Raw genomic sequence first — 27,624 nt, 5'->3', positions numbered from 1 at the left:
AAAATGATGATTAGGAAAATGATCACTAGGATGAATCTTTGTTTCCAATTCCATTATAACCTACATTATTTCATTAAATAGATAAATTAAAAGTCTTAACACACATATTGAGTCAGACTAAAAAAAAAATCTAAAACCGATCGGGTATGGGACAGGCCAAAAACATTAGCTTACATGCACTCTACACCTGGTCCTGCTTCCCTTCCCGGTCCCACCTACCCACATCGAACCCCCGGTCCCACCCACCCGTATCCCACCCTAGTCCCCACCCCTGTCAATATCTTAAGTAGCTCGGCTAGGCTTCATATTCAGTCGCTCGGTTCCACCCGCATCACACCCTAGTCCCCCCTGTCCGGTCAATATCTCAAGTAGCCCGTTTCATTGAATTATAAGGTCTCAAAATTAGCAAATCAAAATTTAAACAGTATATATATATATATATATCATGTACAAATCAACTCATACACTATTTATAGACCTAAAAAATTCTAAAATGCAACGTTCTTTTTCACAAAAAGTCCAAAAATTTATGAAACCCAATGAAAATAAAACCTATAAACCTGTTACAAAAACAAAAATCATTTTTTTCAAACAAATAAGCTCGAACAAGATTGAAACTCACTATTATAACAAAAGTATAAAGATTCACAAAAGCATGAAATCAAGAACAATGAAGAAATCCAAAACCAGAACCCTTCTAAAATGTGTGAAAATACTTACTTAGATGAAGATAAACTTTAAATTTTGAATGTTTTTCCTAAAAAATGGTATAATGGTCTTTTTCTATCTCTAGTAAATATTGAGGGGTCAAAAATACATTATTTTTAAAATGATTTTTTTTTTTTCCAAAGGAAAACTTCTAAGAGGTTACAATTGTCAAATTTCTGAATCACAGCCGTAAACAAAATTTCACATTAGTTAATTTGTACTAAAGTTATATGCATTCTATAAATTCGACTACAAATTTCAACTACGAAGATGGGAAATCAAACTTTTGAATCCAATAAAAAAATATTATATCAATTACATTTAAGTTAAGTTCATTTTGACACTAGTTTTTCAGGTATCGTTTGATAATAATTTTGATATTTATTTATTTATTTATTTTAAACTTATTTCTGTTTCCTCCCAATTTTAATTATGATTTTCATCTTTATAGGATCACTTAAGTTCGAAGTTAAATTATAATAATTGATTAATTTTAAAATTGTCTGTTGATTATATTTAAAACGGTCCGTTGATTAATTTTTAAAACGGTTCGTTAATTTTAAAACTGTCCGTTTTGATGCTGAAGGCCTATAAAAGGTGAGGCCTTCGGCAATTCGTAAAACACAGGATTCATTTTTTCTTAATTCCCAACTTCATTTTCCCCTTCTCCTTCATCTTAGCTTTCCGAGCAGTGAGTTTAGAAAGGGTGTACGTTCCAATCGGTAACGATTTTGCTCTTCGCTTGACCGTCGTGCCCTGACGGCTTACAGTTCATCGTTCTGAGGGCCCTGCTATTTCCAACATATTTTTTTAAAGATCAACAAACACAATAAAACACTAATAAATTTCAGTATTGTTCATCCTTAAAAAAAGTGATGCATTTATTTTACAAATTTATAAAGGTTTGTAATATATATATATATATATATGAACTAAAATGAATCAACGTTGAAAGTATAGATCAAAATGAATATACCAAAAGTATAGATGTCTAAATGAACTAAAGTTAAAAATACAAGAATCACAGTAGTATTTCAAACTATTAACACACATATACCAACCATGTGATGTGATCATTTTACGATCAACCATCCATTGTAATGCGATAGTGAGAGGAAGGATATAGTAAAGAAAAAAAGAAAATAGAACATAAAAAAGACAAGAAACCACACACATATATACATATTAAAATATAGTTTTAATTTTTCGTGCGAGTGAATTTCTATTTGGAAATTAATTACTACAAGTTAATTGAAGTAAAAAGTATACATTTAGGCTATGCTTAAAAGGGAAAAAAAAAGGTTCAATAAGTAAGACATGATATTTAAAAAGTTTGGAAAACATAATTTAAACTTAAAATATTTACATCATAATAATAGTTATATGAAAAAGCCGTCTTAGCTCAGTGGTAGAGCGCGTGGCTTTTAACCACGTGGTCGTGGGTTCGATCCCCACAGACGGCGTTGTTTTTTATTTTTTTTTACTTTTTTAGTAATTATATAATTTTTCCTTTTTCTGTTTAATATTATCATATAATTAAATAAAATAAAGTTATAATCGTGACACGCATTTCCCTACTTTCTCTATATATTTTTTTTTTCCTTTTTTGTCCGTAGTTTCTTTTATTGTATTTTACTTTTAATATGTTTTGTTTGTATTTATAGGCTAGATTATAATAAATTTAGTTGGTTGAGAAAGTTAAAATTTGGTCCATTTAAGTTAGAATTTCATAAAATCTTAGGCATTATTTATGAGTTTTTTTTTCTTTTCCTTTCAAACTATAAGGACTTAATTCTAACTTTTCAATTATAGAAACCAACATCGACTATATATTATAAGAATCGAATTTATAATTTAAATTAGCATATTAATGTTAATATCAACAAATATTGTTGGTTAAAAATGTTGAGATTATTAAAAAAAAAAATTAAAAACACTTTTTATCTTTAAACTTTTATAAAAGTAATAACCCACTCATAAACTTTGGTGTATGTATTGGAAGTAGTTTTAAAATGATTAAAATAATTTTTAATGTAAAAACCCACTTCAAAACATGTATTTAAAACTCATAATTAACATAATATTTAATTTTACACTTTCAAATGCAGTTTTTACATCGATAAAATGAGTTTTTGAATGATCATAAACATGCTTTTATAGTGATTTTAACCATTTTTAAATAACTTTCAAACATACCCTTAGCTTGTGACAGTCTAAACTATAAATCATATGAACTAAATTTTAACTTTCTCCGAATCATAAGGACAATAATTGTAATTGAATTTGCACGTGAATTTAAAGAAAAACACTATTGATCTCTAAGTTCTTGTTTGGTAACAATTTGATTTTTTGTTTTGAGTTTTTGAAAATTAAGCCTATAAACACCCATTCTGTTTTTTGTGACAATCAACTATCGATGATCGACCGTCATGACTGTTGGTGATCAATTGTTGTGATAGTCTTTTTCAGATACATGACTGCTTGTGATAGTGGACGACTTTTTTTCCTACCATTTCCCCTTCTTCCTCAATTTCCCCTTCTTTATTTTCAAAAATAAAAAAATAAAAACAATCTCCGATTGTTCAAAGATCTTCTTTGCTCATGGTGTCGATTATACTAGTTGAGGGAACTGACAAATGAATTATGAATGTTGTTAAATGCAAACCTCATAGGTAAACTCATTTCATAACTACAAGAAAAAATATATAATTTAGGGATTTAAAGCAAAACTAATGTGTTGTGAATATGTTAGTATATTGAATTTCAAACTTTATTACTTTATTATCCAAACATCTATTTGTCATTTAAAAAGAGATAAATAAGAATTTTAAAGTCAAACTAAATTTGCTATAAAACTTAATTTCAAAACTCTGTTACCTTGTTACTAAAAATTAATTAAGTTTTTTGTATATAAAAATAACTAACTCGTGAAAAATTAATTAATTTTTTTATATATAAAAATAATTAAATCATTATCATTCCTACATTATTGTCATAAAAATTAAGAGGTCTAATAAATTAATGGTTTAAAACATATTTTGGTTCATAAACTTTGAAGTTTGTTCTATTTTGGTATCTAACTTAAAAAAAAAAAGACGTTTATTATAGTCCCTGAACTTTTAAAAAGTGCTTACTTTAGTTTCTACTATTAAAAATCGTCAACTCTTGAATGAAATGATGAGATGATGATTTGTATTTTTTATGACTAGGTTGCCGAATAAATTAGTCACACTAAAAAAATTTAGGGTTTCAATTTTGAATTAGTTGGTAAAGTGATATTCTATAAAACTCAAAAATCGTCTCACGTTCAAGATTTTGATCGTTCAGTTTTTTGGTGCTTTGATTGTTGACATTTTACTTCACCTTCATAATGTTTAACACATGCTAGATGCAATTTCTTTAAATAGTTAACAAATAGTAGGGACCAAAATAAACACTTTAAAAAGTTTAGGAACCAAAACAGTCTTTTTTTAATAGGGATCAAAATAGAACAAGACAAAAAGTTCATGGACTAAAATAAGATTTAATTTAGGAGTATAGAAGAAAAGTCTAATATAAATTTTATTTTAGAATGAATAGATTAAATTTTTAATTCAAAATTATGACAGAAATTTAATATCGTTGAAAGAAAAATTGATCCAGGTTATAAATTCACGAAATACGATTACAAAAATGAGAAAAAATAGATTATCTAAACCCATGCATCCATCCTAAACACAGACATTTGTGATTCTACTTTACAACCCCCTCTTCCCACAAATATTTGATTTTCAGACTTTTGATTCTGAATATGTAGCCTTTACGCCCTCTTATAGGCTCTGAATTTTTAATTAAAGGTGTGTTTGGTCGTTATGTTTTGAAGATGTACCATTTTATTGTGTTTTAAGAGTGGATTTAAAAAGTTGAGTAATTGTATTTGTTGACACGACGTTTTAAATTGGGAATTATATTTTCTCTCTCTCCCTCATTTGATTGTTATGTTAAAATACTATTTTGGTCCTCATCCCTTATATTTAATATTTGTTTTGTTTTTCTCTCAGAAGATACTTTAAGTTTTGTTCTGTTTTATTCCGTGTACTTTCAAGTATTCAATTTTAATCCTCACACTTTAATAAATCTTAAATTTAATTCCTTACAAGTAAATTTTATAAAAATTGACTAAATAATAATAATAATTTTCATGCATAAAACTATAATTTAGACCGAAAATATTAATAGAGAACAAAAAGTTTTTTTTTTTAAAAAAAATCATCAATAAACAAGTAGTAGGGCGTTTTTTTTTTTTGAAAGTATATGCATTAAAATTGAACATTACAAAGTACATGGATCAAAATTGAACAAACCATAAAGAACATAGACTAAGATGATATTTTAACATAATTATTATTTTTAATTTAAAATATTGTGTCAACAATTAAAATAATACTAATAATAATTACTCAAGAGGCATTGGGGCATTGTGATGAGTTTCTTCTTTTAGTACAATTGAAGGTAGGAGGATTCAAACCACATACCTCGTTTTAACTAACACACTCAAAGTCAATCGAGTTATGTTCGCTTTGGCACGTTGTGTTGAATTATTAAATATGAAGTTGTTTGGTCTTTGATAGTCCAATGTATAATTTTTATATTTAGAGTGTAGAATAGCTAACCAAACGTTCCAAAATTTACAAATATATTATTGTTGTCAACGGTGTAGTTTAATACACATGTCTATATATACTTGCTTCAATCAACCCACCATGCAATGCCCTTAATTGATAAAAAAATTTAATTATGTATTAATCATATTTTTAGTATTATTGTAGGAGTAAGGGATGAACTTTCGACCTCTAAAAAAGAAAAAAAAAGTTAATTATCATTAAATTAAGTTCACATTAACAATCATATATAAATCATTTAACCAAAAAGAAAAATGATGCCTCTTTTAAATTATTGTTTCATTAACGTATTTAATCACACATATATGACACTAAGAAAATGTATTGGCAAGTGCTCAAAAGTGTTACTAAAATAATAATTGAATGAACAACTGACTTTATATCAACAAAGTTGATTGAAGAAAACAAAAACACAATGATTAAATTGAAAATTAAAGATTACAAACACTATCCTGGACATTTTGCCCTAAAAAAAAAGGAAAAAGAAAAAAAATCCTATATATTTAAGAGAAAGTTAGAATTTATTTTTTATGATTTTAAAAATGAAAATTTAGTCGTTATAATTCGATAAAACTTCATAAATAATACTTGATAAACCCTCATAAATTCTAATTTTAGAGACTATTTAGAGGATTTTATCATATTACAAAGACTAGAGGTGTGTTTGAAATACATTATCACGTATTTAATTTAAAAAATATGAATGTTTTCAACTATGGGAAAATGAACCATAATATTTACAAATATAACAAAATTTCACTGTATATCTGAGATAGACCACATTAGACCGTGAGATAGATAGTAGTTTATCGTAGTCTATCATAGATAGACTATTATCTGTGTCTAGAGATCGATAGTAGTTTATCGTAAATGGACTATGATATTTTATTATTATTTATAAATATTTTTTTCTTAAATTAATCTAAATATATCCTAAAATTTTAATTTCCTCCGAAATAAGGGAAAGAGGAAAAAGAAAGGAAAAAAAAGTTGCCGGCTGGGGCCAAATGGAAGCACGTTTATGTACAAGCAACGTGGGCTCTCTCTCACCATTTAATTGACAGCACAAACGTGTGCGGCTCGGCGGTCGATTGATAACCAATTTACGTATCTACCCTCCACTAATTTGACCACATTAATTAAGGATTTATATTACAAAAAGTAATTCAAACCTCTGCCACTTGTTTAAAATAAAAATACCCTTGTTATTATTATTATTATTCTTTTCCCCCCCAAAAATCGTTGTATTACTCTTCATCGTTCATCAGTGTTTCAAAATTAATTTTGAAGGTGAGAATTGTTCAAATGTTGGACAGAAAGAATTGGGACTTCAATCAGTGTAGCGATGAATTGTAATAAGAATTTAGAACCGAATACCTTATTGTTGGAGTATCTCGACTTTGTTTGTTGGCATTTTGAACAATCAAGTACGAGAATTTTGTTGTCCGATCAGCAAGTCGGGATTCGGGACGATGCGCCCTAGTCCCCGATACCTATTCAAAATCTGTATTTAGCATATTTATTTATTCATAGTTATTTACGATTATGGTCTTAAGGTTTAAAGTAATGCGCTATATAAACTCTCTAGTCATAGATGCACGGTTTGTGCATTCAGAAAACGTTCTTTCTAATAATACTATTTTTCCTCTACCCCGTGGACGTAACTAATATTACTCTGTTAGTGAACCACGTATATCTATGTGTCGATTTTTGCTTTTTTTATATTTTTCAATTGTCGTTTTCTTTAACACATGTATTGTTTTATACCCTAATTTTGTACTAACATTTTAACATATATATTCTATCGATGATAGTTTCGAAGCATTATAAGAAATATTACAATTATTTTTTTTAAGAATATAAGTTTTCCTTTTTAAAAAACAAATAAACGGCAAAAGTTAGGACTATTTTTTAAATTTTATCCTTCACAAATAAGGTTACATGTTCCATATCTAAATTTTGAGTTAGTGTTAATTAGATTTATAAACTTTAAAACGTTTAATTAAAACACCAAATTAATGATCGTATCAATTTAAACTCTGAATTTTCATAAGTGTGTCAATTTATATTTCATTACATTTCGTTTGGATAAACATGATGTGAAACTTATAATCTTATTAATTAGATAAGTAAACTTCCATAATCAAATCAATTTATACCATTTACTAAGATTACCTTAAAAATTGCCAACACATCAAATCTTACATATGTATAGATTTCTCTAAATGTTGAAAGATTGCAATCAATATATTGATGATTTTTAGAGGAAAATCTAAGGGTTGAAATTGATTGACTAATGAAATTTTAGAGATTTAATTGATAAAATTAGTATTCTCACATAATGTTTATTCAAACGAAATGTAATGAAAAAAATATAAATTTATATAATTAAGAAAATTCATAGTTTTAAAATTGATACAATTTTCATTAAGGTTAATAAAAAATAGGAAATTTTTAATTTGTATCAATTTAAACCTTGAACTTTGGTATATATATCAATTCACATCCTCCTTTAGACTTACTTCGAAAAATGTTGTCCGAAACATAAAAGTTTCAAATTAAACTTATATATTATTATAAGTAAATCATTTTAGACTCTTTATTAGGATTGCGTTCGAAAATCAACCATGCATTCAATTCTTACTTGCACGTAAACTTCCTTAAATGCATGTAAACTTCCTTAAATATTGGATTGATAAAATTGACAATTAAAACTGATGAATGAACAAGTTTGAAACGAAACTTTAATTGATAGTTTAAATTAATTCATTTATGAAAGTTCAGAAGTAAAATAAAATTATAAGCTTCACACGATGTTTATCCATATAAAATTTAATGAAAAATTGTAAATTGCTATATTTACAGAAGCTTATAGTTTAAATTAATACAAATATTAGTCCATTATTTACACAGATATAAATCCATAACCTTAGAGGTGTAAATTTGATACTAAAAAGAAAGGAAAAAAAAAAAAAACCATTATCGTCTCTAAGTTTCAAAATGTGTAAGTTTTGAGTATGATTTTAATTTAGTCTATAAGTTTCAAAATTTTATGTAATCTATTATTTAGATACGAGTCTTATTTCAATTTAATCCCTAAGTTTTAAGATTTTCATTTTTTAACTTTTTTTTTGCTAAATACTTACTTTTTGTCTTTAGTTGTGAGGCTAAAAAAACCGATGACTCGAAAAATCCAACCAACCCAACCTAATCCATACGATTTGGGTCGAGTTATCAATTAGATTAGTTCATGGGTTCACCTCAAGTAACCCAAAACCAACTTGAACCAATCCAAAGTTATTATTAATTTTTAAAATAATGTTTTTTTAAACTTATGATACAATTATATATATGTGTGTTTTGGATAAATTATCCTCCAACCATTCCTAAAATAAATTGAAATTGGATTGTTAATCTTAATTTAATATATAAAAATAATTAAATAACAATTGCACACATTAACACTTTACATATTTTTCAGGACAAAATTTTAAATAAATGATCAAAGTAATCCTAACAAATCAAATCCAAATGTTTCATGATTGGATTGGATTCATTATTTAATAAGAATTACTGCAGTTGAAAAAATTTACGATTCGAACAATTCACTTGCATCTAAAATTATTTCACCCATTCTAAGAAGAATTTAAAAATAATAATTAATTTTGTTTCACTACCTCGGTCATTAAAATAAAAATTTGACTACATAACTATTTAAAATTAATTTATAGATGCAAAACTAGACCCAAAGACCCAAAAAAGGGGTTTGACACTGACATTTTTTTTTTGGTTTGTTTTGCAAAAATTCCAAGGAGACTTCTAGTCAGATGTAAGTTTTTCCAAAAAGTATGATGTGGGATGAGTGATTTGCTTTAGATTCTTGGAAGTGGCTGGCGAGCAACCTTAGGGGAGATGACATTCCGAAGACTGTTTGTGCGATTTGGAGTTTGTGGAACCATAGAAATCGCCTCCTCTCCTCATACTCTCCTTGCAAAAAGATTGATGTTTTCTCTCTTCCTTAGGACTTCCTTGCACCGATGAGATTTGCGAGCTGCATGAGTCATGATTATTGTTGGTCCCCCTCTCCTGAAGGTTGCTGGAAGCTCAATATGGATGTCTCAAGCAATGAAAAAAGTTATGATGGATTGGAGTGGGTGGTTTGTGACTCTCGAGCATCTCCTATCTACACTGGGTTCGAACATTTTGAAAATGGTAGGTCTATTAAAACGCTTGAAGGTGAAGCCATCAGATCAGGACTGTTGTACTTTATCTAGATATCTATGTTTCAGAAGTAACCCCTAATTGTTGAATCTGATTCAATCGAGATCATTAGTGCACTGAATAAGCTGTCAACTGATCTTTCAAAGACAAAAAAATTATGAAACTAGGGTTGAGATTGTGCTACGTACGAGTGTTATTTCTTATGTTCATTGTTTTCATTCTTGTAATTTTGTGGCTCATTCGCTTTCTCACGTTGTTTTTTTTTTTATTATTTTAGTACCCTACCTTATTCTTATGTTCAAGAAATGTATGAGATTTGTTGGGAGTTTGTTTCTTGGATTGGTTGCATCTATTTTCCATTAGGATTGTATTGGTGGTTAAGTGTTTCCTTAACAAAGTTTGATTTAAAAAAAAAAAAAAAACTAAACACAAAATTTATGGACAAAAATGTAATTTTGTTTTTTTTTTAAAGACAAATTAATAAAGCAGGCTTCTGTTGTTTAGAATTTTTTTTTTAATAAAAAAACCATTATAAAAATAATAAAGAAAAAAGGCTAGAGAGAGAAAGAGAGAGGAGAGAGAGAGAAGGAAGAAGAGAAATACATCGGCCGCCTGACCTCTTTTCTTCTACCGTCTCTCTCATCGCCACCATTTTTCCTCTCTTTCTTTAACATTCCTTCTTCTTCTTCTTCTTTCAACCCTAATTCTCTTCTTCCCTTCAATTTGTTTGTTTCTCCTTCAAATCCCATCTTCTTCGATTACCTCTTCTCTCCATTATTATTTGTTTTTCTCATCTTTCAAGACCATTTCCCCCTTTTTATATTCATTTCTTCGGTCAATGTAGCCTCTTTTCCTAATCAAACTAGGGTTTCAATTCCCCGTCTCCGGTTTGAGTATGTAGTTCCAACAGGATCTTCTTCTTTTGACTACCTTTGATTTCAAACAACTCTCTTTTTTGTTTCTTTTTCGTGTATCGTTCTGTCAGTATCATCGTTTATTGTAATAATCCAAGCCGACTTTCTTGTTCTTCAATTTGATTTGTTAAGTGGGTCTTCGAGAAGAACTCGATTGTTGTAATCTGCTGAAGTCGTCGGAAGTGGAATTACGTTACCCTGCCGAAAAAAAAAGGATCATACTATTGTAGACGACGATTGGAGGCAATTCTGGGTGGTGGTTGTTGTTGTTGTTGCATTTGAGCTTTTGGGTTGACTTTGATTTGATTAAAGAATTGGATCATGGACCATGTGATTGCGGGGAAGTTCAAGCTCGGAAGGAAGATTGGGAGTGGGTCTTTTGGAGAGCTTTATTTAGGTCTCTCTCTCACAAGAGTTTCTCTTGTTTTGTTTTCTCTGTTTACCAACGGTGGTTTTGATTCATTTGTTTTCTTTATTGTTGCAGCTGTTAATGTGCAAACTGGGGAGGAGGTTGCTGTCAAACTAGTATGTGACTGGGCTTCAATGCAAGCATTTTCGTGTTTTTTGTAATTTTGATTTCAATAAACTGTTTACTTTTTCATTATCAGTAGTTGCTGCATCGAATTTCTGTTTACTCGCATCAAGATAGATTCAAATGCTTTTTTTTCTTGTTGTTAGTGTCCTTTGATCATATTATGAGAAGCGTCAGTTATTTATAACCACCTTTTCTTTTCCAGTCTACTTCAATCAATTTTAAGTACACAATAGAAAGCTGGACTGCATTCTTTGCCAAACGGCAACTGATTTTCAAAACAAGAAAAATGGAAAAAGGAAGAAGAAGAAGAGATCATTACTCTTACACCAATTTGGAGAAGAAAATTATCAAAGATATTTTAAAGCTGAATAAGATGTTTTCTGATAAAGTGTATGGCTCAGTTGGATCAGAGGATTAGAACAGGAAGGAACTGAGAAGCTGGTGGTAAACAATATTCCATTTACCTTGATATGAGAGGAAAGAATGCGGTCTTAGTGTTTTTTGCTATTCTCTCTCCTGCTTTCTCTTACAAGACAGACAGTAATTTTTAGTTCATAGACATCATTTTTACTTAATCGATTCCCTTTACCTTTTTTTTGTCTTTCCCTCTTAATTCCTTTGATTTTAGGAACTGGCTTTTTATGTTTTCTCACTTGTTTCTGATGGTCTGATAATTGAACGAGTAATTACTGGTCCCTGGATGTGACATTTAATCCTTTTGTTGTTCATATCATATGCTTTTAAACAAAAGCATTCTCTTTTTACTGAAGCTTTCAGGTCCTGGTATGGTTATGTTTAAATTTTGAGGGACCACTACAATCAAATAAATAAAACAGTTCTTTATGACTTGTTCTAAGCCTAGTTGTTATTTTTCAGGAACCTGTGAAAACCAAGCATCCTCAGCTTCATTATGAGTCCAAATTGTATATGCTTCTTCAAGGAGGAAGTAAGCCTCTCTCTCATTTTCTCTCTCTGATGATTAGATGCTGTATAAATGGATGTGTAATTTTCTAAGTAATGGAGAATTAAAGATATGCAATTTTTAGTTTGCATCATTTAATGGTGGACGAAGAATGCCAGGGGACAGTTGGATGTTCTTGGTACCAGTGGCCAGATTCATCCTTGTCCTTTGTCCAGGTGGCAATAACATATTACATTAGTTTGGGGATCTAATCAAATCAAACCTCTTATCCAAATAAGAGGAACATGAAAGAAATGGTTTGCATTAAATTCGTTGATATTTAGGGAAGTTTCTGCGACAGAATGCTGATGCATGTCACTCTTACAAAGTTAAACTTCTTGTTGGTAGACATTTCATTGTGATGTTTCTTTGTAGCCAAATGATGATTCAAATACAACTGCTCTTTACCTTGGCTATTCATTTATCTTCTAAGCTAAGCCTTACATGTTGCAAAATTTTGGAAAGGGTCATCATTTTTTTTTGAATAAGCTCTTTTATGATGTTATTAAATACTATACTTTGTCAATGTAGCGGGAATCCCCCACCTGAAGTGGTTTGGAGTTGAGAGTGATTACAACATTATGGTGATTGATCTTCTGGGGCCAAGTTTGGAAGATTTATTTAACTACTGTAATAGAAAGTTTACATTGAAAACTGTCTTGATGCTTGCAGATCAATTAGTAAGTGTGCAGGACTGCTTTTGTATTGTATACGTGAACATTGGTTGGATGGTCAAGCTAACTAACCCCCTCCCTGTTTATAATAACTTTCAGATTAACAGGGTTGAGTACATGCACTCAAGAGGTTTTCTCCATCGTGATATAAAGCCCGACAACTTCTTAATGGGACTCGGGCGGAAAGCCAATCAGGTAGTATTTATATGTAGTTTTGTATGGTTCTCTATGCCCTATCGAAGGGAGATTTTATTAGGTTCTTATCTTTTATTGATGGGTTTTATTGATGGAAACTCAGGATAATATCCCTTGCAACGATTTAAGGAGCAAAATCTTATATTGTTATTTGTTCCATTGTATCTAATATAGTTTTGATGAAGGATAATGATAATTTTGTTATAACTTGTATAATTGCAATTACAGTTCATGGTCCCTCCCTCCTCTCTCTCTAACCAGTGTTTCATGTAATAATGCTGTTATAGGTATACATCATTGACTATGGCCTCGCAAAGAAGTACAGGGATCTTCAAACTCATAAGCATATACCATACAGGTCAATACTGATCTTAACCTTAGAGCTGATAAATTATGGTTCTATTTGGGACATGACAATATACTTTTGTTTTCAATTGTCTAATTCTGTGAACTTTCAGATAATATCTATATATAAGTCTTACAGTTTTTTCACCTCACTTTTTCAGGGAGAACAAGAACCTCACTGGCACAGCTCGCTATGCTAGTGTCAACACTCACCTAGGAATTGGTGAGTAGTTGGAAGTGGATAAACTTCAAAATTTTGTAAATGTCTCCGCATTTTTTTTAATGTCATGTTTCTTTTATGGGCAGAGCAAAGCAGAAGGGATGATCTAGAGTCTCTTGGTTATGTGCTTATGTATTTCCTCAGAGGAAGGTTGGTCTACCGAACTCCTAAAGAACACCCATACATGTTTCAGGGCACTCAAGTAAAATACATGAATGCTGCCTATCTTTTTCTTTTTTGGTTTGCGTATAATAACTTTAAAATTTCCGTTTCAGCCTTCCCTGGCAGGGTCTGAAAGCAGGCACAAAGAAGCAAAAGTATGATAAAATCAGTGAAAAAAAGATGTCCACTCCTATTGAGGTATCCCCAAACAAAAATGCATACTGTATACATGATCACACATGTAATTTTCAATTTGAATGATCAGATTGTCAGTAATGATGGTTTGATTAATAAGTATTAAATTATTTATTATTTTAGAATAATTACTAAGAAAACTGGTGAAACTTCCATTAGATGGAGCAGAATATAAACGTGATGATGAGAAAACACAATAAAACTACTATAAGGTTTATTTTATTCTTTATTAGTATTATTATTGAATTCCAATTTTTATCTGTTCATTGCAAGTTGCAACCAACACAACCCCACCATGATCGTAGAACAATTTCTCTTTTATGGGCAATTAATTAGTCTCCATCCTTGCTACTGTTGGTTTAATTCATTGTAATTATGTTTTATAGGTGCTTTGCAAATCACATCCACCTGAGTTTGTATCTTATTTCCATTACTGTCGATCACTGAGATTTGAAGACAAACCAGATTATTCATATTTAAAGCGACTTTTTCGCGACCTATTCATACGAGAAGGTAATTCATTGTTCATGATATCAACCTTCTAACATTTTATTCAAGATATTTGTTTCTGTTTTTGTATGACCTAGGTTGGTGTACGTTCATTCATCTTAGTTTAATCTGGTTTCTTATTGGAAAGAATTTGGTACTTGAACGTATTTAGTGGCTTTTTATCTCCTTTTTTCGTTATCCATTATACTCTTCAGCGTTGAGTACAGATTTCTTAGTAGGATCTGAATATTTCCTTTCAGGCTATCAATTTGATTATGTCTTTGACTGGACTATACTGAAGTACCCTCAAATTGGAAGCAGTTCAAGAGGACGAGTAAATACTTGCAACTTTTTCCTTTTGTTTATTATTTGGTTTATACTGATTTGTTAATTTGGTTTCTCGTTCCATTTGTAGCACTCTAGTGGGAAAGCCGCAGCTACTCCAGGACCATCTGCAGAGAGGCCAGAGAGAAACTCAGGTTTGCTTCCGTCAAGTTTTTCCTATTTTGAATTTTTTTTTTGTTTTTTCTTTTTTAAAAAAGAACTAAGAAACATAAATTTTACTTGGTATTATTTGCTGAAGTTGGGAAAGAGATCCGAGAAAGATTTTCAGGGGCAGTTGAAGCATTTTCCAGGAGGAATATTTCCAGTTCCAGTCCACATGTTGATCATTCTAAACAAAAGGCTCATGAGGATGTGGTAAATTATTTTCATTGAATTGGAACTAAAATTTTATCGATGTATGTTCCTATCATTTAGATAACGTATTACTTTTATCCAAATCTAACCATTGAATCTTCTAGCTTTGGATCAATTTACATTTTTTATTTTATCTTTCGAAATTCTGTGTTACTTGCAAGTCCTTTTCCCAGTAGTCATATTCTTAAAATTATTTATAGTTACAAGGTTGAATGGTACCTGACGTTATTTTCACAAAACAATTATGATGAGATGAGACTGTCTTATGGGAGGAGAGGAGAGGCTGTTTGGCCCTTTTGGTGGATATTCTTTCTATTTCTGGAGGATAACAACCATCATGGGTTGACCTAGTGATAAATAAGGGAACATCCCTTGATAAAGAGCTAATTGGTGATGGTTCAATCCATGGTGACCAACATTTATTATCCTATGAGTTTCCTTGATAGCCAAATGTTGGAGAGTCAAGCGGGTTGTCCTATGAGATTAGTTGAGGTGTGCGTAAACTGGTCTGGACACTCACGGATATCAAATGAAAAAAAAATTCTGGAGGGACACTGAAAATAGAAGAGTGAATGCATGCATCATGTTTGAAAATGGGTAGTTTTGTTCAGCTCGTTTTACAGGCTTGCTCGCGAAACTTGCTAGAGAGGGGAGGGGAGGGGAGGGGGAGGGGGAGGGAAGCAAAGAAACACGAATTCTTAAATTGAAAATCATTAAACTGGAACATGGAATGAAAATAGTTAAATGACGCTCTGCACGGCTAACAACCAAGCCCTAGGAGTTGCCTGGTTGGAAATACTGCCCTTCCATTTGATGGTTTAGCATTCAGTTAGAAAATTGCTGGAGTGTTAGCTAAGTTCAGTTTAGCTTGGATATGATTATTGTCCTTGGATTTTGTTTGACAACCAAATTCGGATCCAATTTTCAGAGCTGTTTCTTGAACTAGTTCGTTTAAATAAATATTTTGTAACCTATCATTGTTTCTCATTTTGTTCTCAAGAACCATATTCCACCCAAATATTATGCATTTTGGGGAAGACTTAGCTAAACTTTGTAGTTTCAATTGGGAATTTTGGAGGATACTTCATACATGACCCTTTCTTCCCATGACATTGCAGTGACTGCACGCACTTCAGTGAGTTCATACTTGTAGAATGTGTTATATGAACTTTCTAATTGAAGTTATTGCTACCCTTGTTTTCAGCATCCTGATTCAGGACGTGGTTCTTCTCGATATGGAAGCTCCTCAAGAAGAGCTGTAATTACAAATAGCAAGCCTAGTTCTTCCGGTGATCACAGTGAGGGTCGTCGACTAGTTGCAAGCACTGGACGCCCCTCTACCACTCAGAGACTTCATTCTTCTTATGAGACAAAGCCAACCTCATTTGTTCGAACATCAACAAGAAGCGGCCGAGATGATCCTCTCCGAAGCTTTGAACTTCTATCAATCAGGAAGTAACTAATACTAATAACAAGAAGGTTTTCATTAGTTTATTTGGTATACGATGCATCAGAGGGATAAAGCCCTCGCCTTCCTTTTTTTAAAAAAATTCTAGTGTTGGAAGCCTCTGTAATATTGGGAAACAGACCATTCTTGAGATTTTTCAATTGAAAAATGCTCTATTGATTTTCCAGGATTGGGATTCCTACATCTTATCTCTAAAGTTATATTTTATATTTAATTATTTTAGATTCATTAAAGGAAAGTGAGATACTTTGAGAAATATTCAATATAAGGTATTCATTAATATGTTGTACCTTTCTAGTATGTTTTGTTCTATATATTATGTACGTTTGATGACAAATGTCTCTATATCATTTATCTTACCATAAAAAGGGATGGACTATTTTGACTAAAAGAAATGAATTGAGTGTATTATAAAATTTACCTTTTTGCTTTAGGAATTTTTATGTCATACTTGAAGCCAAGGCATTTAGCATATTACACATGTAATGAAAACGGTTACAGTTGATTAATTTAATTAATATTTGGAAGTTGGATGAATGTGTTTGATTTACCAATTTTATATATAGAAATTAAAATTAAATAATTATTTAATCAAATGGAAGGAATAAATAATGTATTCATAATTAAATTTAACTATTGTTATATTGATTAATTATTTAGTTAATTAAAATATCTTTAAATGAATATTTTTAAATTAAACATTATCTAAATTATTTTATTTGATTAATAAAAATAATTAAATAAATTTATTAATTAGAATATTAATAATTAACAACAAAATTTTATATTAAATAATCAAGATAACATAATATATATATATAGTAATAATTAATTGATATCAATTATTAATTAATCCGACTCTATCCATCTCCCAAGTATAAAAATCTTAAGTATGGAGGGTATTAAAAAACTTATATCAGATGGATTTTAAAGTTCATCTTAAATTTTAAAAACTGAAATTATGTGAAATAAACACGAATATTAAATGTCCATTCGAAATCTCATGATAATATTCGTGAAATAAAACAGACCCTTAGAATCATGGGAATGTTGAAAATTATACATTGAGGGATATTAGTAAAGAAAACATGGGAAGGAGAGTGAAGAAAAGTAGCTCATTTTTTTGGCGTAGTGTTGTTTCGTGATTTTTGAAAACTAAGTTTATAAATACTACTTTCAATTACGAGTTTCTTTATTTTGTTGTCTACTATCTAATCATATTTTCAAAATTAATGCAAAGTTTTGAATACTAAAAGAAACAGCGTTTGTTAACTTTGTTTTAGGAATTTAACTAAAATATCAAATGTGTTATTTTATGAAAGATAAAAAAAACCAAGTATTATTTAAAAAAAATGATATCTAAAACCAAATAGTTATCATACGGACAGAAGTTGTCATTCGTCAAATACCTTCTCTCGTGGCAAAAAAATATGAGTAATTTCATTTTGTTTTTTCTTTTTGTGAGTCGTGAAAAAAGAAAAAGAAAAGTAAAATTGATCACAAATAAGTATAATGTTAGTTTGAAAAAAGAAAAGCCAAATTACACAAAATTCCTTGAATTATATCAACATATTTTTATTGTTTCAAAAGTTACAATATTTTTCTCACGAATATTTCAAAACCACTCTCGAAATAAAAATCCAAATCAGGGCCTTGAATGAGAATAATGGTGACCAAGAACATGGTCACGTCCCAATATTCCGTTCTGTGCCATCACCATACTCTTCCAAGTCCTAATGTTCATTTAAATTCTAACAGATTTCTACTACGAAGGTAGTTTCGGAGAATAGATGTATTTTTGTTTTTTTTTTTAAAGAAAAAAACTCTATGAACAACTTTTGAGACGAGTGGAAGACCTGTCAAAAACTTTCCTAATTTTAGTTTATACGAATAATTTTCTTTTTCAAAAAAAAAAAAAAAAAAGGAGAAAAACCCTAAAATTTCGATCCCATTTCTGGCCAAAATTAGATGGGAAGGGAAGAAAATACAACAAACAAATTCAAAGCCACCAAATGAACGAAATCAACGATACATTTTTCCTTTTCTTTTTCTTTTTTTCTTTTTTCCCCTTAATTTTCAACACTTTAATATTTGTTTTGTTAATTCATTCATTCATTTTTCTTCTTTAACCTCTTCCCTTTTTCCCTTCCTTTTCTTCTTTTTCTCAACCATTTCTCTCTATGTTCTTCTGATTTACATGGCTTCTTTTCACTTTCTTTTCCCTCTTTTTTCCCACCATCTGGGGTTTTTTCCTTTCAAAAGGTAGGTTTTTTAATTTTATTTTCTAATAAAAAAAGTACCCAATTAATTAGGGTTCCTCTAATTGAATTTCATTTTTGGCTTAGTTTTGAACCTCTTCTCAAAGCTTGGATTTGAATTCCATCAATCTCCTTCCCCAAAAGCAGAGTTCAATCAAATCTCAATTAGTTCATTTTCCATTCAAAAAGAAGAAAAACCAAAAAGAGAAGGAAAAATGTCTAATAATAAAATGAAAGGCCTTCTCAAAGGCCTTAGATACATTTCTCAAATATTTGGTATGCAAAATCCAACCCCTTTTTCTTCATTTTTTTTTTTCAAAAAAGATTTTTTTTTCATTTATTGTTAATTAATTTGTTTATTCTTTTGGGCAGATAATGAGAAAGAACCTGAAATGCAAATTGGGTTTCCCACAGATGTCAAACATGTTGCCCATATTGGATGGGATGGTCCTTCAGTCAATTCTCCAAGCTGGGTATATCTTTCTTTTTTCATTTTTTAAAGGTTTTTTTTTTTTTTTTTTTTGGTACAGATAACCTATTCACAAGGTTATGTTTGTGCATCAAGGATGACATCAGTGATGATCATCTCTATCGCTATCTAATCTAACCAACTGTGAAAAAAATGGGAAAACACAACAAACCTATCGTTTCTAATGTGATTGTCATCTCTATCGTAATTTTCGTTCATTGTGTTAAAGCTATGAAATACATGATCATCCTTAACGCAATACATTATAAAATGCATAACTAAGTAGAAACTTAGTTTGACATATTTGTGGGGGCGGGTCAATAATTATAAAGATGCCTGGAAATGAGTTCAAATTCAAAAAACAAAAACTAGTTTTTTAAAAAACTAATTTTTTTAGTCTTTAAAAACTTAGCTTAGTTTTTGAAAACATTGGTAAAAGATAGATATCAAAGTAAAAAATTAGAAGTGAAGGATTCTTTGTAGACTTAATTTCCAAAAGCTAAAAATAAAAAATAAATCAGATTACCAAGCAAGGTCTTATATTTTTGGACAAAAAACTGAACTTGAATGAAAATTTAGGTTAAAGGATTTTGAAACATTAAATAAAGATTAATATTGCAACTTTTAAAAGAAAATACAAACTTAAGACCTAAAATAAAAAAAAGTGTTCTTATGAACAAGGATTAAAATATTGATGTTGATACCGACATTGACATTTCAAGTTTACGGATATCGATATCGATGGATCTTTATGTAAATCATGAATTTTATAAAATTTACTTAGATTAATAATTAAGTTGGTTTTACTCCTAAATTAAGTTATGAATATTAGATATGTTCTTAAATTACTAATTGACCCGAAGATTTAAGCTTATAGATGAAGGTAAATTTAAAATTATATCATCTAATATATTTAATATCGATATCGAATCCTTCCATTTACGGATATATCGACATGTCAACGGATGTTTTCATCCATGAGGCATTAAATGCAGATGAATGAATTCAAAGCTCCACCAGGAATATCATCTGCTCCTCATCAAGAAGATGCCTCTGGCCAATGGGCTTCTCAAGGTATCATTTCTTTACTTTTTCCCCTTTTATTTATTTATTTTTTGTTATATTTTAATAGTTTTTATGTTAAATTATTATTTTGGATTTCATTCCGTTTTGAATTTCCTATGACATATATCAACTTGATAAAAAATTAAAGATTTAAAATGTTGATTAAAAATGTATAGTTTAATGAAAAAGCTTATAAAGTCAATTTATTAAACACATTTAAAAGTTTATGGAATATTAAAATACCAAGACCGGTTTTAAATAATTTTAGAATTAAATATATCTGAGTTTAATAACTACAAAATTGAAAATTTTTTTAAAATGGAAAATTTATTAGATACAAAATTGAAAAGTGAGACTAAATTTGTAATTTAACCAAATTATAAAGAAGTAAATGGTACAAAATATCCTTAAGCTTGGAATTTTATTTAAAAAACACCTCTATACTTTTAAAAATTTCAATATTAACCTCAAATTTTTTAAACATTTTAAAACTAATCCTATAGCAGAAATTCTTCCGATTATTTATTTATTTATTATTATTATTATTATTTTTTTACATAAATTGACATCTAAATGATGTGATTGTGGCCTAAAACAGAAAAACGAATTATCGGATTATTTTGATTATTGTCACAACGTTTCAGGTCTCAATTTATATATTAAATTATAAAAGATTTCTACCACAAATATTGTTTAAAAACATTTATGAAACTTTAGTATTATAGTATTACAATTGATGTATTTTTCAATAATTTAGTCAATAAATACATAAATTTTGCATCGAGCATAGTTCCATTAATATTCGAATGTGAAATCTCGAGAGTTCAAACCTCTCACCCAAATTGTACTTAAAAAAAAATGAAATTAAAAAAATCTTTTAAATTCACACAAAAACACACGTGTGGAGGAGAAATTAATTAGGGATATGGAATTGGAATAGATTCAAAAAGAGACATGGCAGTTACGACTCGTGACCTGCCGGAGCTACCTAAATCATCGAGACGGCAGTCGTCCACCGTCGGCGGAAGCGTGGGGGAGTCTCCGACCACGAGAGAGAAATCGGAGAAGACGAAGTCAAAAAAGTCTTCAAAGTCCAAGGAATCTTCTTCGTCGGATTCGCGCCGGAGCTCCGATCTGAACCAGGGCAGCGAATCGCCGACGCAGAGCCTTCCCGGAGTTCCAAAGAAAGCGCGGCGGAAGAAATCAAAGGAGGAAGGATCGACGAGATCAAGATCCAAAACCACGGCGGGCGAGACTTGCTCGTCTCAGATCTCCGATAACGGGTCGGACGCTGGATCGGTAGCCGGATCCATTTCTAGATCCAACGACGATGACTTGTTAACGGGAGATGGGGTTTTTACATGAAAAATAATAAATATTTGCTTTTGGGGAAGATGGAAAAAGGGAGAGGGGCAATTATGTAATTTAAGGTAGTAGGTAATTTAGGGCAATTTCTTAGTTTTACTTTTTACTTTTTATTTATTTTTAATTTTTTTTTTGAAACATATTAAGTCTTTTTTTTTTAAAATACCTTTTTATTTCTATTTTCTATCAATGGGTAAAAAATTGGAAAGTACTTTTACCTTTTGTTCATATCTTCTATCATTTTCTTGGCCTATCTTATGAATATATGTAAATTAAAGGTTGAGTTATTATGAATTTGATATTATCTATATCAATTAGGGTGTTCAAAAGTTATGTCTAGTAAGCTTTTGTATTATCTATATATATATTTTTTATATATATCTTAGAATTTTTATCCTATAGTTATTTAGTTCTTATATTAAAAAAAATATTTTTCTTGTACTTTCAACTTTTGTGTTTCTTAAATCTCTACATTATCTCTATCACCTTCTCCTTCTTATTTATTATTATTTATTTTCTTTGGAGGAATTAGCTTTGCTATCTTATACATAGATACCTTATTATAGAAAGTTTTTATGTTTATTGGTGCAAAAAACTCGCTTGTGTTGTGGGGCTCTTGCGCCATTTGTTGAAACATTTCTTTAGTCTCGTTCTCTTCTTTCTAGTTGGCCTATGCGAGAGTATTTGCATCAGTGTGGTGCTCAATCAATCATACTCTTATGCCTAATTTAATACAAATAGTGTATATAATTCAGTTGAGTACAAAGAGTAAAGTCGCAATTCTCTTTGGGAGCTTACTTATTCCCTTTTGGATTGTCGAATAGAGCTATTTAGAATGCCTTCTTGTTGACACTCGCATGTGATTGTGTGTATTTGTAACACTAACAATGTTAGAGATTGCGACCAGCCACGCCCCCTCCCAGACTTAACTACAAAGTTTACATCAACAACTCTTAAAACCAGAAGTATGGTTGTGGTGTGGCGGACCTTGACCTTAGCAGTATCCTGGAACTCCTCACCTTTTGCTACCTAGGAAAAAAAATATGAAAGAAAAGAACGAGCTTCCAGAAGCTCAGTGAGTGGTAAGCAACTTCTAGAGTCTATTTCAACTCATAATAATACAAACATATCACAAATACGAGGTTAACATCCAAACCTCAGTCTCAAATGTGTCTGTTCTCAACTCTACCTACACACACGATATATAGTTAAATTGATACTAATCATAATGAGTCTGTTCTCAACTCTACCTACACACATGGTAGATATTTAAATTGATACTAGTCATAAACGCATACTCTCCTGCGTTGCCTATGTGCACATAGATCCCCACTTATGGGCTTAGAAGCTAGGCCTGTCGGTCCTCTGACCATCCCATATGAGGTTCTTCTCACAAGCTCAAGAAATAGACCTCTCGGTCCCCTGACCATCCCATGAGGTTCTGCTCTAGGCTCAGGAACTAGGTCTATTGACCCCCTGACCATCCCGATCACATATTTTCATTCTCATTCTAATTACTTATTCACAAAATAAGCATATACATATACTCTAAAATATATGCTTAAGACTTAAAGGAAATACAACTCACTTTGGTAGGGTAGGAACCTTTCTATTTAGAAGTTCCTTGGTTTCCTCGGGCTCCCTTTGGAACCCTACATTCCAGATTCAACTTCAAGATTAGATTACTCATCATTCCAAGCCTTATTTTGAGACACTTCCTTCTACAAACATGTTCTGTCTCGGGAAGCTTACCTTAAAATATCAGCTCAGAACTCCTCGTGGTTTGGCCTGAATTCTCAAATAATCAAGAATGGCTCAAGTTTACCCGAGAGCTCGACCTTTCTTCACTCTCTAGCCTGATTCATTTGAGCTTCTTCTCCGGCAGCCCTGCCTTGAAATATAGACTTTCAGAGCTTTCAGGCGGCTTTGGAATCACTTAAAACGCACGAGTATTCTGGGAGAAATCCTTGTTCTAAGTTGATGCTACTTCAGGACCTCACTATCCGAAAACATCTCCTCCTCTTGGAACCACTTGATCAATGCATAGCTTCCTCCAAATGCCCTCTAACACTCTTCCTAATGTTCTTTGAAGAGAATTTGAGTTATGAACTGAAGAAAAGACTTGTGGTGGTATTTATAGGCCTTAAAAACCGATCCTTATCATCTCTTAAAGCCTCCAACGCATGCCACCTTCTACTTAGAAACTTTTGGAGTGTCTGCACCAAGCGTTGCCACCACCTACTCTCCATGCCACTCACCTACTTCCATGCCACTTCCTACTTGCATGAAGTGTGAGTTGTCTTCCTCATAAGTCTTTCTTGCATGAAACACTATTTGTCCACCTCCTACTAACTTAAGCTCAACCTCTTCTTGGTATAGCCTTTTGTCTGGGTGGATCCATCATCCTTGTGTACCGCAAGCCCCATCAATGCATAGACACTTCACTATGTGCCCATCATGGCTTGAAAACATACTTGCGCTCATCGTGTAGCTCTTGCGCTCATTGCATAGCTTAATACCTAGTGATCTCTCGCTGTCGCTCATCATCCAGCCCTCTCACTGTCGCTCATCGTCTAGCGCTTAGCACATCGTATAGCCTGCATCTATTGCCTAGCGCTCGCCCATCGTCTAGTGCTTCGCCTATCTCCTAGCGCTCATGCTTGTCATGTAGCGCTTGCGTCTATCGCCTAGCGCTCACGCCTAACGCATCGTCTAACACCCAAGCCCATCATTTAGCACTATCGTCTAGTGTAATCGTCCAGTGCTTCAAGCAGCTATGCAATCGTCTGCGCACATGCTCCAACGCCCAACGCCCATGCTCACGCATACTAGTCAGCGTGCATGCCCAGTCTCAACACTTAGTGTCTTGCGCTCATTGTCTAGCCCTCTCGCTCTTGCTCACACAACCTCTTATCATCCCAATGCATGAGCAACCTTTGGGCAGTGCTTCTTGCCAACGCTTCGGCCAACATGCATCCATACCTCGCATGGTTGTCCTTGGCTTCAATGCTTAATCCCTTATAACCTCTACAAACTTAGTTTTATTAGAGCCACATGCGTTAATGTTTCCTAACACCACTTGCATGGTTTCTTTTTGAAGGGACTCTTATACAAGAGTATCTATGAGCGGAAGCGAATCTTTCCATTTCATTGTGACAAAATTTTCACATGTACATTCAAACATACAAATATGCATTGATTACACTAAATTACTGGCATTCTTAAAGGATAAACACAAGAGATTGAGAGAACATACTAGTTGAAGACTTTTCTTCACGTGAACGAATGTCTCTCACTCTCACTAGTCCACCAAGTAATCGCCCAACAATAACTCGGTCGTCTACATGAACAGCTTTGCACGAACAACAGCAAACGAGGAAAACACCACCACTCGGAGTCCTCAGTATTCTCAGAGTGAGAATTCAAAGGTTGGGCTTTGATGGAATTGGTAGATAGGAGGAGGAAAGGCTATTGTGTACTACGATCAAGCAAGTGGGAGCATAGAAAGACTATCGTATTGTCGGGTGCTTGATCGTTTAGTGCGGGGTACACGATCGTGAAATAAAAGCTAGGTGATCGTCTATGAAAAGGTAAGCGATCCTTTAGTTATGCTTAGGCGCTAAACGATCGTCTATGAAAAGGTAAGCGATTGTCTAGATAAAGGGCGCGCTGGTGTGCAATCGTTTAGTAAACGGTCACTATTGTATAGGCTCTCAAACATTAAGATAGAAGGCTTATCACACCGTGAGCGATTATGTGTCTCCCTTGCAAAATGAAAACCATTTTCATTTTATTCTTCAGTTACTAGAACTGAATTAAACTTCCCATTAACGCACGAGTTCGGAGAAAACGCCGGCAATTATCTCATAACCATCCAATTAATAAAATAAAAAATATAATCATATTATATACATAACTTATAGTTTGATATCATATATCAACTATAGTGTTTTCTCCTCTACTTGATATAAATCATATTTATATCCAATTTCCTCCAAAATAATGTATCTCATACATTTAGTCAATCATATCATATATAATTAACCACTTCAATTATATCATATATAATTGAACTCCAACGGTATGTGAATAGCTGACTAGACTCTTTAGCCACGAGATCCACCATCCGTTAACTGGCGAACATTCCACTAAAGACAGATAGTTGAACTCTTCTTACCACAGATATATTTCTGTGTCCATCGGATATAATTAATCATGAGTACGATAACCCTTCAGAGATGCTCGTAAGTACAGCTAGGCCAATTTACCGTTTTGCCTCTGTAGTTACATCTCACTCCTTAAGTACCACTAATCCATTTAATGAACAATACAACATAGTCCAACTATGTGTGAACACCTCTCGAGCCATGAGAAGGTGTGTGGCGCCACATCGTTCAAGCCCTAGAATCAGCCCTTAAGGGAGCTATCTATCTATTTACCCTTGCTTCGGGGAAGGAGTGAATTTCATCTTGTGTAGCTGAGTTCCCAGCTCCCAAATCAGACGAATCCCCAAAGAGGTAGGTTTGAGTCAGTGGCTTGGCGACTCGCACCCATGCAAATCAAAGGACCTCCCTCAATGGCAGGAGTTCTCAACTCACTCAAGATTGATGTCATGTTACATATGGTCATCCTAGTGAAGTGAAGTCTCTGTCATGAACGGTGTTATATAACGAGACGTTAACCCTTCATGGTCAGGTCTTATACAAACTCTTTGTATAGGACACCCCCACTCGCATGTCTCCTACACGAATGATCAGGATCAGACTATTTGTGACAAGTCACAACAGTTGTAACCATTCTACAAAGCGGGCCGCATCTGTAGCGTTATCGGGATAAGGTTTCCCTACTCTATCCATATACTACAGATCATTTTGGTTATCACTTAAGACATGATCCACTTGTATGTCACCACACACATGTTTAAGTTACATAAAGATAACCAGAGATTTTAAGTTTATTGGTTTGTGGTAAAGCAAATAAAACATCCAAATATGCAAAATCAAAGTGAAGTAAATATCATATATTATATACCACAAGTGTTCGTACAAACTATTTACAAACTATAGGACACAATACTTTAGGGCATCAACTCCAACAATATCCCATTTGTTCTAAAGCGAGTGGGATGTACAAAAAACCAGTATATAGCTATAAACTAGGGCATTAAGGCCCAGTACAATAAAATTTCCCACTTGCCCTAGTCTAGCTACGGGCGGTTCCGTAGACCCATGCTCTGAAGGTGACCCTCAAATACTGTAGTCATGAGAGCTTTCGTAAATGAGTCAGCAATATTGTGCTCCAAAGTGATCTTCATGACGTTCACGTCCCCTTGATGCACTATCTCGCGGATTAGGTGATACTTCCGCTCTATGTGTTTGTCGTGCCTGTGACTCCTAAGCTGCTTGGAGTTCGCCATGTTCCACTATTGTCAAAATAAAGAGTGATTGGCTTAGACATATTTGGAACAACTTCCAGTTCTGTCAAGAACTTCCTGAGCCAGATTACCTCCTTAGCAGCTTTGCAAGCTGCTACATACTCCGCCTCCATAGTGGATCGGCAATGCACCCCTTCTTAGTGCTTCGCCACACTACAACTCTTTTGTTAAGAGTAAAGACTGACCCTAAAGTGGACTTGCGAGAGTCCTTATCAGTCTAAAAGTCAGAATCAGTGTATCCAGTAAGAATCAAATCCATAGATCCATACACGAGCATGTAGTCCCTCGTTCTCCAAAGATACTTTAGGATGTTCTTCACTGTGGTCCAGTGACCTTAGCCTGGGTTAGACTGATACCTACTGACTATTCCCACAGCGTAGTAGATATCTGGCCTAGTGCAGAGCATCACATACATCAAACCGCTAATGGCAGATGCATATAGGACCCGTCTCATTTCTTCAACCTCTTGAAGCGTCTTAGGACATATGTCTTTAGACAAAGTAACTCCATGCCTGAACGACAGTAGGCTCCTTTTGGAGTCCTATATTGAGTACTTGAGCAACATCTTGTCAATATATAATGCCTG

The 27,624-nt window shown here is 32.3% G+C and overlaps 2 protein-coding genes and 1 non-coding gene across 4 annotated transcripts; all 3 read left to right on the top strand.

Moving 5' to 3' along the window:
• The first annotated feature begins 2,099 nt into the window (after nt 1-2,099).
• On the top strand, nt 2,100-2,171 carry TRNAK-UUU. Its single transcript has one exon. It is a non-coding gene; the product is annotated as a tRNA-Lys (tRNA).
• A 7,945-nt stretch (nt 2,172-10,116) lies between these two features.
• LOC120077924 (casein kinase 1-like protein 6) lies at nt 10,117-16,680 on the top strand. The gene is made up of 14 exons (XM_039032033.1): nt 10,117-10,901; nt 10,989-11,029; nt 11,916-11,985; nt 12,532-12,680; nt 12,774-12,869; nt 13,157-13,227; nt 13,376-13,437; nt 13,521-13,584; nt 13,710-13,794; nt 14,178-14,304; nt 14,541-14,614; nt 14,696-14,759; nt 14,864-14,979; nt 16,184-16,680. The coding sequence occupies exons 1-14, from the start codon at nt 10,826-10,828 to the stop codon at nt 16,436-16,438; spliced, it is 1,350 nt and encodes a 449-aa protein (XP_038887961.1). The 5' UTR covers nt 10,117-10,825; the 3' UTR covers nt 16,439-16,680.
• A 1,939-nt stretch (nt 16,681-18,619) lies between these two features.
• Nucleotides 18,620-21,862, top strand: LOC120078330 (CRIB domain-containing protein RIC7-like). Of its 2 annotated transcripts, XM_039032571.1 has the most exons (5): nt 18,620-18,709; nt 18,793-18,981; nt 19,078-19,178; nt 20,170-20,248; nt 21,180-21,862. In XM_039032571.1, exons 2-5 carry the CDS (start codon nt 18,921-18,923, stop codon nt 21,602-21,604), a joined length of 666 nt encoding a protein of 221 aa, XP_038888499.1. In that variant the 5' UTR covers nt 18,620-18,709; nt 18,793-18,920; the 3' UTR covers nt 21,605-21,862. The 2 variants fall into 2 exon arrangements, with proteins under 2 accessions (XP_038888499.1, XP_038888498.1); XM_039032570.1 differs by having other exon boundaries at nt 18,642-18,981.
• Nucleotides 21,863-27,624: the final 5,762 nt, after the last annotated feature.

Source organism: Benincasa hispida, chromosome 5 (assembly GCF_009727055.1).
Source record: "Benincasa hispida cultivar B227 chromosome 5, ASM972705v1, whole genome shotgun sequence".
Classification (NCBI taxonomy): Eukaryota; Viridiplantae; Streptophyta; class Magnoliopsida; order Cucurbitales; family Cucurbitaceae; genus Benincasa; species Benincasa hispida.
This window is presented reverse-complemented; position numbering and strand designations above follow the sequence as displayed.